At 43.0% G+C, this 11,415-nt stretch overlaps 2 protein-coding genes across 2 annotated transcripts; both read left to right on the forward strand.

Annotated features, from left to right (window-relative positions):
- The first annotated feature begins 209 nt into the window (after positions 1–209).
- On the forward strand, positions 210–2,226 carry LOC112272827 (uncharacterized). The gene is made up of 5 exons (XM_090244724.1): positions 210–292; positions 492–568; positions 1,237–1,495; positions 1,768–1,885; positions 2,092–2,226. Exons 1-5 carry the CDS (start codon positions 210–212, stop codon positions 2,224–2,226), a joined length of 672 nt encoding a protein of 223 aa, XP_090100850.1.
- Positions 2,160–10,818, forward strand: LOC112272826 (uncharacterized). Its single transcript, XM_024500969.3, has 26 exons — positions 2,160–2,489; positions 3,024–3,159; positions 3,396–3,467; positions 3,717–3,788; positions 4,158–4,229; positions 4,391–4,462; positions 4,637–4,708; positions 4,865–4,936; positions 5,168–5,239; positions 5,355–5,423; positions 5,550–5,621; positions 5,845–5,916; positions 6,107–6,178; positions 6,287–6,358; positions 6,493–6,564; positions 6,789–6,860; positions 6,958–7,029; positions 7,251–7,322; positions 7,453–7,524; positions 7,713–7,784; positions 8,181–8,252; positions 8,427–8,518; positions 8,678–8,809; positions 8,985–9,323; positions 9,438–9,805; positions 9,904–10,818. Exons 1-26 carry the CDS (start codon positions 2,375–2,377, stop codon positions 10,258–10,260), a joined length of 2,904 nt encoding a protein of 967 aa, XP_024356737.1. The 5' UTR covers positions 2,160–2,374; the 3' UTR covers positions 10,261–10,818.
- The last annotated feature ends 597 nt before the right edge of the window (positions 10,819–11,415 follow it).

Genomic DNA, 11,415 nt, shown 5'->3' on the forward strand with positions numbered 1-11,415 from the left:
TAGATAGCATGGTTTGTGTCCAAGCAAAAAAGTTAGCTCACTAGTTCACAAATTTCTTTGTAAGCTTTTTAATCTAAGCATTCACTTTGTCAGAAAAAATGTGGATGGAAAATCATTATTGTGAATGAAACATCATCCTTGCAACTTTCAATGCCCAGCAGAGAAGAATGAATCTGAGGAGCAACTGTTGAGATACAAACTCATTCATGATGGGGAGTGGGGAGCATAAAATCTCAGCACACTGTCCTAGTCACACCCCAGCTTTGTTTAAGTGGGATGCAGAGGGAAAGCAGTAACAAACAACCAAACAAACAAACAAACTGCCTTAGCAAGACCCATCTTAAAGCTGATCTGGGAAAAGGGCACTCCAAAGGGAGAAAGAAGAATCCATTAGGCAATTAGCCAAGCAAGCAAGCAAGATATGGATTTGAGTTTGTGTACCCACATCCACGTGAACTGTTGCAATTTGGAAGGCTGCTGGCTGCACACAGGCAGGGCATGGAAATTGTAGAATTGGGTTCAGTCAAGGGCAACAAAAACCACAGCCATCAATCAAGCAAGGCATCCAGTAAGTACCACCAGCACAGTACCTTGGCACAAACTGAATTGGAGTGCAGTAATAGAAGCAGCAAGTAACAGTAGTACAATGGACTCATGGCCCTAAGCCAAGCTGCAGCAGGAAGCACAATGAAGAAAAAGAAGAAAGCCTGGAGTTTCTAGCTGCAGGTAGAGCTACTCTTCAGCTGCATTATCTATCAGCTAAGTGGGGCATGCTGGCAATGGCAAGAATGGGTTCAAAATGGAATGATGGGGAGAAAATCTTGCAGTAAAACATGAGTATAAATCTCTGTCTGGCTTCATGGCACGCTCCTCGTCAATAAACAATACTGCTAATACTACCCCCCCCCCCCCCCCCCCCCTTTGTATTCTTCCTTCATGCCTCAATACTGGAGGTTTTAATTACACCGGCTGTGCATGGACATGGTGAGGTGCAGAAAGCAGGTGCACTGTTTTGAGGGAGCGACGGTGGATTTACCATAACGTTTGCTGCGACATGTTGTGTCCCGAAGATTTGAGCAAGCTTTGGCTGAGATAATTCAGGCCTGCAGGTTTGATTGCCCTAGATTTGGCCCCATGGCGTTCAGTTGTTTCTTTGGTTTGGACCATTTGGGGGATCGTAACACGGGATCAGTCGCAACATTCATTGTAGCACATTCAAACGGTTAGTGGTGGCAGGCACCGAGGATCGACTTGCTGCCACCGCTGCGAAGTCATGGCTTGCTTGGACTTTGCAAGATCAGGGGGGAAGGCACGAGAGAGCTCGGGAGGGAGGGTTGAGCACTTGGAGAGCCATGTTGATGATGGACGCGTCACGTTTTCTTTCTCGGTTCGCTGAACGACAGCGCCACTCGCTGGTTGAATGCGATACATTTCGGAGTTTTAATTTTCTTTCCTATTCCTCTCTAGCTATTACGATCCCTGTACCGGAATCCAGGTTATCACTCCAGTACACTTGAGCTTTTCTCTTTATGTCTGTGAGCAATGTGTCAGGGAGCTGTAGGTTTCTGCACCCCCCCCCCCCATGCTTTTCAGTTCTCACCGCAGCATCACTGTACAGGACAAATCCTGTCAGGGGTATATATCTGCGGTGGGTATGGTTAGATTGCAGTTACGGGCGCTAAGTGTTCAGAGTAGAATTCCACTGAAGCTTTTCCTCCACTAAACTTACGGGTCGTTCTTGTCATGACGGGTGATCAACCTGGCCAGATTGGAGTCTATCTGCTGCAACGAGGGTGGCAGTACTTGCAGCCGTGTGATCTCTTTCGCCTCATCACTAGGCCGCACCATAATACATCCAGATCTCCGCTTTGAGTGCACTTTGCAGGTACTTTCCACAGCGTTGATTGATGGGATTCAATCAAAGGATTCTTCAAATTTTCTGTTTCTTTCAACTTCTTTGACTGCTCTCAGGGATCAGTGGCTAGAGAAACAAGCTGTCATCGTACTCGTTTGCCCAGCTCGATTTCTATTTCTACTTTCTGTCTGAGGTCCCCACTTATTCTGACTCGTGATACTAATTGACGCTGTCAGGAGGGGGGGGGGGGTAGAAAGGCTTTGAGAGCATTAGAATTGCGAGCAGAAGCAGCGCAAGGTGTTCTATGTGAAGTCCCAAGAGATTCTTGGCTGCAGTCCAGTTTCACAGCTGCATTAAGCACTTCCTGTTGAGATGTAGACGTTGCTACACGACATGTCGCCGGAATCATTCCGTTCTTAAGGTGGATATCATTTCATACAGCTTCTTGATCTCGAGTGGTCACTTTGGAGAGAACTCCAAGAGGATTGTCGCTTGGAGTGTGAGATACGAAGAGCAGAAATGATGACGGGAGGGCGGCAATGGCTAATGTTTACAAATCTCCTCCCGTGGGTTGTGATATCCTTGCTGAGTTCTTGGGGCGTACCGACTAAAGCAATCTCTTTACCTGACGAGGGTGAGTGAATTCAATCACATACGCTACACGGATCCCTTCGCAACCTTAAGTTTCTGGACAGTGCTTTGGTTCCTTCCTGTCGCACAGCTCAAGGTGAACGATGTCGGGTAATGGCGACCTTGAAAGATCAATTGATCATATTTGTCGTAGCTCTCAAAGGATGAAGTTGCCCCAGCGCTCTCGTTTTCTCACAATGCCTGCAAGTAATACATAATGGCATTGCGTGCACACCTGTGCCGTGTGATATCGTGAAAATGAACGCAGAAAAAAGTACTTGCAATACTATGAGAGTTTCGTGGGTAACCCACTGCCAGCAATAGCCCAGAAGCTAGTCATGGGTACATGCAAGCCATTTTCGGCTCCAAGCTGCTGTTGCTTCTAAGGTCTTTGGAAGAGGTTGTAAAGAACCGCGTCGGCGTGTTTTACTTGAGGTCTCGAGGATGTCCCCAGGACTAGCTATCTTTACAACGGCTACTTTGTCCACTCAAAATTTCGGTAACCCGCTCATTACAGGGATTATGTTGTTGATTGCAGTGCGCATCCTCGTGAACCTCAAAGCGGGGTTCGTGAATGGTGAAGAGGAGCTACATGACTGGGACGTTGAAAGCCAATCTCCTTGTGGGTGGATGGGTGTGAACTGCAACAATGTTACCTTCGAAGTAGTTGCACTGTAAGTTGGTTCCGCAGAGCATTTGGTGTCATCACCTTTCGGAGTTCAGTAGCCAGGAAGCTCAGGAACGGAGCAATGCTGTCTGTTTAGGCTCGACTATTAAGGAACTACTTTGCAAGTGCTGTAGCTCAGTGATTTACCCTAGATTATTAAAAAGATGTATTACTCAATAGCTTTGTTTCTGTGGGCGTCTCACATGTATCGTTGATGGTTCTACACAAACTGCGGCTCTACAGGAATTTGTCGGAACTAGCTCTTGGAGGAGAAATCTCCCCGTCGATAGGACTCTTGGGGAGCCTTCAAATCTTGTGAGATCTTCTCACCAACTGAAAGATTTACACTTCACTGTCCCACAACACTCGCACAAGTTTAAATCTCTTAGTCTAGAACGCTGATGGACATGATGCGTTGATTCTAAAGAGAGTCATTGCAGAGTTGTTACCTTGTAGCAAGAGTGGCTCCTGCTTTTTTGAGCTGGCACCCTTCTACAAAAACCTAGAACAACATAATCAGAATTTCTTACTGAACTCTCAAACTCTTTCTATCAATTCTTGCAGAGATCTCAGCGGGAACAACATTTCCGGGCAAATTCCAGTTGAAATCTGTAACTGCACAAGCTTGACACATTTGTAAGTCTCTTTGTTTTGATGGTGTGCTCGGAGGTAAAAGTAACGTTGACACCGGTTCGCAAAACATTGAAATGCGTCTAAAGCTTTGCTGTCTTGATCACAAGAGAGCCTCTGTCATTGAGATAGCTTTCTGCATGCGTTGCAGGATGCTGGTTTACATTGTTGGCAGAATAGTACCTGAAGACTTATTATTGTTATTGTTGTTGTTTTTATTACTACTATTGTCTAAGTTCGCTTAGCGTCTGCGAGAAATTTCATTGAAGAGCTTCTCTACCGACAAGCTTCCAACATCGCTGCTACATAAATTCTGAAAATTCTTCGTATCTACCCTGGTGATCGTGAGTTAAGTGGTGTTTCCATTGGCTGCAGAGATTTGTCCTCGAATAATCTAGGCGGCGAGATCCCATATCTCTTATCACAGTTGCAGTTGCTTGAAGTCTTGTAAGTTTTGCATAATATCCTTTGCAGTAATATGAGTGCATCAATTTATGCTTCATTTATGAGTGTCCTTCCCTGCATTCTATCAACCTTGGTTTCTTTTTGATTTTGCTGTAAAGGGACATTCGAGGTTAGAATTTGAGTTGCTGGTAACTAACTTGCAGGAATTTGAGGAATAATAGACTCTCGGGACCTATTCCGTCCTCATTTGCAGGGCTTTCAAATTTGAGGCACTTGTGAGTAAAACTGCTGCCCTTTCTCATCTCACATACTCAATGCCATGAAAGTAGCTGAACTTCTTGCATATTCTATTTGGAGACCGAAAAGTTATTTATTTATTTATTTATTTTTCCCATTTCAGGGTTCGGTTTATCATAATTGACTGATGACAAAAGTTTCGTCGTGAGCAGGGACATGCAGTTCAATAGTCTATCGGGTCCCATACCTCCTTTACTCTACTGGAGTGAAACTTTACAGTATTTGTGAGTTTATTATTCCTAGATGCCTTTCTATCCAGTTGTAAATTTCTCTTCTATCTACGGCTTCCAGTGATGTTTATGGAATCGGTTACTTTCCAATACTCTCCTACTTTTACAAGACTTTCCCTCAGACTAAGTGTTGAATATTTTTTGTTTCAGAATGTTGAAGTCGAACCAGCTCACAGGAGGCTTGTCTGATGACATGTGCAAATTGACGCAGCTCGCCTATTTGTAAGTACCACATCACAGTGTGCGGTGGTTTTGAACTTTCCTTGTTGCCCACAGTCGTTTTCTCCAACAGAATATTATTTGAACGAGAGCAGTACCTGCAATGCAGAAGATAAGAATCAGGCAGATTGGTTTCAAGGGTTCTATCCGCTGCTCCTCTGTCAGTGCCATTCTATGTAGCACTTTAGATGTCTTCCAAAAAGCATTATCATAATTTCATTCCCTTTTGCACAGCAATGTCCGTGACAACAAATTAGCGGGACCACTACCAGCTGGCATTGGAAACTGCACGTCCTTTCAGATATTGTAAGCAGAGCTCCATATTATTAAGCTCTGATGGTTCATTCTACCCCTATTGATTGCCAGTTGAGATCTTTTAATGGCAGCTTTTGAAGTTCAAACCTGTAATTTTGGTTCGCAGGGACTTGAGCTACAACAGCTTTTCCGGAGAGATACCGTATAATATAGGTTACTTACAAGTCAGCACCTTGTAAGTATGACCTTGTGGAATCACCCTACTCTTGGCAGTGAAAATTTTGCTTCTCATCTGCCAAATACAGGTCCGTCGTGAAATGTGTATGAATGACAGCCATTCCGCTAACAAACAAATGTGCAGGTCACTGGAGGCGAACCAACTTACTGGTGGAATCCCTGATGTTTTGGGCCTGATGCAAGCCCTTGTTATACTGTAAGTTGGGCTGTTTTCACAGTTTACATGTTACACCACAAGCCAAACAACCAGATGTAGCATTGTTAGCTTCTTGGAACTAAGTGCAGCTCCCAAACTTCAAGTAAACAACGCATTTGGGTTCAGCGCAAAATGTAGTTATTGCTTTAGGGACTGGAATACTCGCCTTCAAGGCCAGCTTATTTGCAAGTAATATTGTATTGACACCTTTGATATCATACAGTGACTTAAGCAACAACAAGCTTGAAGGCCAAATTCCTCCGATACTTGGGAATCTAACTTCCCTCACGAAACTGTAAGTTGAAATCATTGCTAAGTTATTTAATAGAGAAAGAATGCTCTACTCAGAAGGAATCATTTTGTGCATGAAATAGTTTTCTGCAACAGGTTGACGACTCAAAATCAAAAGTGAGCCAACGGATGTTACTACTGAGAAGAACTGGATCCACGGACTGAATGGATTGTTGATTTTGAATTTCATGCAGATATCTCTACAATAACAATATCTCGGGACCTATACCAGTTGAATTTGGAAATATGTCGCGACTAAATTACCTGTAAGAGCTTACTCCAGTGATGAGTTTTGATTTTACACATAAAATAGTATTGTGCCGCATTCTTTGTAAGTGAGGGCCCTTCTGTTGATGTATTTTAGTTTTACGCAGAGAATTGAGCGGCAACCGTTTAACAGGAGAGATACCATCCGAATTGAGCTACCTTACAGGTCTATTCGAACTGTAAGTTTTCTATGCCTGTCTGTGTTACTCTGAAAGTTAGAAGCTCATTTGTTAGACCACCATATTTGTACTTGTAAGGTTCAAGCAACATCTCCGGAGTGCTATATGCTGATGGAAAGTACGTCGTCTTCCAGAGATTTGTCAAATAATCAGCTCTCGGGGACCATTCCAGAGAATATCAGTTCACTGGCTGCTCTGAATCTTCTGTAAGATCGCACCTCTAGTAAATTTCTCCGATTCATATCTGCGCTTCACAAACATTCTGTAATATAGAGTTATCATACTTGTACACCCAGATTTCATACGAATTGTGGAGGAAAATTGTTTCCATTTACGTCGTCAATAGAATTTCTCCCATGAGAGCACGATCGAAGTTTCCGCCTCGTCTGTTAAGCTCTTTGTTGATTTTGTTCATTGGGGTTATGATCAGAAACCTACACGGAAACCAGCTCAATGGAAGCATTTCTCCTGCACTTCAGCAGCTAACAAACCTCACCCTTCTGTAAGTTCTACTTTAGAATCTAACTTTAGGTGCAATATGTCTGCATTTATTGAATATTGAGTTGCAGTACTTATCAGTCACTTGTTGATTTGACCAGAAATCTAGCATCCAACAATTTCACAGGCAGTGTGCCGGAGGAAATTGGAATGATAGTCAACCTTGATATATTGTAAGTCGAGGCTCTCCCCTTCGCTGCTCCGAACTAAAACAAATTTTGACCATTGACGCTGAAATAAAAGGAAATGATATATTTCTAATTATTGCGTTGTTGATGACCGTGTCTCAGATTTGTATAATCTGCCCCTTCTAAATTCCTTCTCTCTACAATTTTTAAGCAGCACATGAAGTATATCTAGTGCGGCCTGCTAATATTGATTATTTTTGGATCAGGAATTTATCAAGAAACAGTCTGAGTGGACAAATACCTTCTTCAATATCTAATCTTGAGCATCTCCTCAGCATGTAAGTTCCAAACATACATTCATTTTTTAAAGTAAGGAATTACAACTACTTTTAGGTTTGACAAATAACATGTTATGAATGCGAAATTACCTCTCTCATTTGTATTAATAAATTACAGTTGTAATAACAGAGATCTACACGACAACAAATTGAATGGGACTATTCCAATGGCTCTTGGAAACCTGAAGAGTCTCGGCTTTCTGTAAGTTAGATTTTCCTTTTCATTATGAGAAGCTGAAAATCTTGATTTGATCATTTTCGCGAAACCAAGCAGGAGCTAATGAAGTCTTTTTAATGAAGAATGAACTCAATGAGTAGATTTGTTTTGAGAGCTTGCTATGTACAAGGGTAGAAACAATCTCTAGAGTTTCTAATTTGTATTCGTGGCAGTGATTTGTCGCAAAACCACCTGCAAGGACCTATTCCTTTAGAGTTGGGCCAACTTCTAGAACTGTCCTACCTGTGAGCACTTTAAACACCTCACTTTTTCCATCTTTGAATTGGTAATCCGATGGCAGATAAACTTGAAATGTCATCGTCGTTTGTCTCCTGGTATTCTTCAGGGATTTGTGCTTCAAACGTCTCTCTGGCCCGATTCAATTGATACATAGCTTCACATATTTGTATACCTATTTATATCCAGTTAAGCGTATGTATCAACGTTCATGAATATTCAAACAAGTATTATTCTGTCTCGGAGTTTTTGAAGTAGCGGGCGTCGTGATAAAGGTCAATACTGTCATTGTGGAGTGTTGAACTCGCATCTGTGCATTTCAATACTCTTAAATGAGGCGTCTGACCGCAAAATGTACGTTTTCTGAACTTGCGATTATCGTCCCAATTCGTTTGACTGCGCAGGAATATATCTTACAATCATCTCTCGGGCACTATTCCCCGAAATCAGGTGTTTTCAAGATTTCCAACCAGCAGGCAAGCTCTCACTCGAAGTCATTGCCTTGCTAATGACGCTTGAAGAGATCGGTCTGAAATCAGAATATGATCTCAAGCAATTGTGCAATTTCTGGACACATTTTCCTGATCCTTGTTGCCTTTTGTCAAGCTTTTGGACATCTGATTAACAAGTTGCTGTTCCATGGTTACCAGCTATTTTGGGAATCCGCTACTGTGCCTAAATTCCACTTTCTCTTGTGGACTGAACCCTCAGCAGCCTCGAGAAGCTACATCACAACGTCCAGGTATATGTAGTCCCCAAATCGAAGATAAAGTTTCAAGCCTCAATGCTGCTTCATGCATGGTTTCAATCATGGAACAAGCTTTATCTTGAGTTGGTTGATTTTTCTAGTGGTGCATATACTAATCTTTTAGACAATAACGAAGCCCAAAATCCTGAGCAGGTGCTCTTGGACCATCAGCTACATGGGGTATTACGATATCAGCGCTTATCTTGCTCGCCCTCCTTACCATTGTGGGCATTCGGTATGCTCAACCACATGTCTTTTTGAAAGCATCCAACAAAACTGTTCAAGGTACGAGGATCTGTGTGAAGAACAAACCAATTAATGTGACTGCGTATATGCGCAGATATAGTTCTGTGAACTAATTTAGGGCTTGTTTGATAGGTGCAAAATGCTTGAGACCCTTATTTGTATTTCTCATATACTTTACAACGATGATTTGAACTGGGTAAATATTTTTGAGCAGGCCCGCCAAGTTTTGTGATATTTCACCTCGGCATGGCTCCACAATCTTACGAGGAGATGATGCGAATAACTGAAAATCTTAGCGAGAAGTACGTGATAGGGCGAGGCGGTTCAAGCACAGTTTACAGGTGTAGCCTCAAGAACGGTCATCCTATTGCAATCAAGAAGTTGTACAACCAATTTTCACAAAATGTTCACGAATTCGAGACAGAGTTGAGGACATTAGGAAACATCAAGCATCGAAATCTCGTCACTCTGCGAGGCTTCTCCATGTCCTCCATAGGAAACTTTCTCTTCTATGATTACATGGAAAATGGAAGTCTATACGATCATCTCCACGGTAAAACATAATCCTCACCCAGGATCCACTTGCTTGGGACGCTCTCTGCTCAAATTTATATATTTGTCTGTGTGGTCTGCTGTGAACTGAACTTCAATAAACTCGACGTTATAGGCCATGTGAAGAACAAGTTGGACTGGAACACAAGGCTGAAGATCGCATCAGGAGCAGCACAGGGACTTGCTTACCTTCACAAAGACTGCAAACCCCAAGTTGTGCACCGTGACGTAAAATCATGCAACATACTCTTGGATGTAGACATGGAGCCACACGTCGCCGACTTCGGCATTGCAAAGAACATCCAGCCAGCCAGAACGCACACGTCCACTCACGTTCTGGGTACAATTGGGTATATAGACCCCGAGTATGCCCAGACGTCTCGCTTGAATGAAAAATCAGACGTCTACAGCTTCGGCATCGTTCTTCTGGAAATTCTGGCCAACAAGAAAGCAGTCGATGACGAAGTGAATCTCCTAGACTGGGTACAACTCAATCACAGCCTTCTTCATGTGGCAGTATTCAGCTCGTTGAACTGAATTGTTGAATGAAGGTCTTGTACTGATTGTTGGTTTGTTTGTAGGTCATGTCTCAACTGGAGGGCAAAACCATGCAGGATGTAATCGATCCCCACGTCAGAGCCACATGCAAAGATGTAGACGCTCTGGAGAAGACTCTCAAGCTGGCCCTTCTGTGCTCCAAGCTCAATCCTTCGCATCGTCCATCGATGTACGATGTCTCGCAGGTGCTGCTCTCTCTTCTGCCACCACAATCCTCGGATGATTTCCCTTCTTCGAAACCATACCCTCCTTCGAATCAGCGACGCTACGTCGACATGTACAGCAGCAAGCAGACCGAAGCAATTTCTCTCAGCAACAGCTCATCTGGCGACACCCTTCTTTACCAGTTCAAAGAGGTCATCTCTGGAAAAATGCCCTAGGCTCCGGACCCGAATTCGCGGCGCAAAACTCACCACGACTACTAATTAATCGGAAATCACAAGGTCGGATTTGAATCATACTCAGTTCGGCACCGCCCTAACGTCATCCACAGTAGGTTAACCTACCTGGGTGCCCTCAGAAAAAAAAAAAAAAAAAAAAAAAAAAACACCTTGAAGACACGCCAGTGCTCAAACAGCCCAAAATTTTTGCCCTGCCAGATAACCAGCGGCAAGGAGAGCTTCGGACCCGATTCGCAAGTCGTGAAAAGCAGTCGATCCAGACTGACTGGTGCCACTTCATGAGCAGCATTTGGAGCCAGTGGTGGTGCTTCCAGCATGCTTTGTAGCATAGTTCTCTTTTTAGCATAGGAATTGCTGAGGCAGGGAAAAGACACATCTATCTATAGAGAGAAAGAGCAAGCCAGATCGGTCCTTTTTTTCTGAGCCTAATTTTAGGTCGCATCCAAAGAGGATGAACGCCATGGAACTTTAGAGGACCTTTTGGTACCTGCTCTGTTGTAATTATACTGACCACCCTCTCTCGTTTTCCAGTCCAAACCTGCACCTCCTGATGCGTACTTTTGCTTGCTCTTCCTCTCGTTTTTCACTCAAATTCTGCCTAGTCTCGTCCCATCTTGCTTTTCCTCACCTTCTCCAATTCAGTGAATGAGGCTCGGATTGCACAATATTGACTCTAAATCCGCGGGGATTGCTCGGCCCGTAAGAGTTGCAATGTTGGAAGCATTGTCGACTTGAGGAAGTCGACGACAACAGCGTCGAAAAAGCGCTGGTGTTGAGCATATTTTTGACTACAGCCTTTCACATACACTTTACTGCAAACTACTTCATTCATAAGTACCATAATTTGAATAAGTAATCAGCTTAAATTGTTAAAATAACACAAATTATAATAGAGTAATCTGCAACTTCTAATACCAAAATTTGGATAGATTTCTTAGTATGTGCATTACTTCTTGACTTATTTGTTGCACAATGTACTTTGTCCTTTGGACAGATGACTCTAGGGTTATCCAAACTAACCATAACTATTGCATGCTTCCATAATTGATCACATACTTTCTTTCTAGTGTTAGAGGGGAGGTAATACATAAAATGTGCAATTAACATTCATGTAAAAAGGGTGTAGATGTTGCT

This window comes from Physcomitrium patens, chromosome 19 (genome assembly GCF_059467195.1).
Source record: "Physcomitrium patens ecotype Gransden chromosome 19, ASM5946719v1, whole genome shotgun sequence".
In the NCBI taxonomy this organism is placed as follows: Eukaryota; Viridiplantae; Streptophyta; class Bryopsida; order Funariales; family Funariaceae; genus Physcomitrium; species Physcomitrium patens.

What these genes read in the sequence shown, in the direction of transcription:
- LOC112272827 (XM_090244724.1), top strand. Translation starts at nt 210, where the DNA reads ATGGGGAGTGGGGAGCATAAAATCTCAGCACACTGTCCTAGTCACACC. An exon ending in TGGGATGCAGAGGGAAAGCA is followed by an intron (nt 293 to 491) that starts GTAACAAACAAC and finishes GGCTGCACACAG; the next exon opens with GCAGGGCATGGAAATTGTAG. An exon ending in TCAATCAAGCAAGGCATCCA is followed by an intron (nt 569 to 1,236) that starts GTAAGTACCACC and finishes TAGTGGTGGCAG; the next exon opens with GCACCGAGGATCGACTTGCT.
- LOC112272826 (XM_024500969.3), top strand. Translation starts at nt 2,375, where the DNA reads ATGATGACGGGAGGGCGGCAATGGCTAATGTTTACAAATCTCCTCCCG. An exon ending in AGTGAAACTTTACAGTATTT is followed by an intron (nt 4,709 to 4,864) that starts GTGAGTTTATTA and finishes TTTTTGTTTCAG; the next exon opens with AATGTTGAAGTCGAACCAGC. An exon ending in CTAACAAACCTCACCCTTCT is followed by an intron (nt 6,861 to 6,957) that starts GTAAGTTCTACT and finishes TGATTTGACCAG; the next exon opens with AAATCTAGCATCCAACAATT.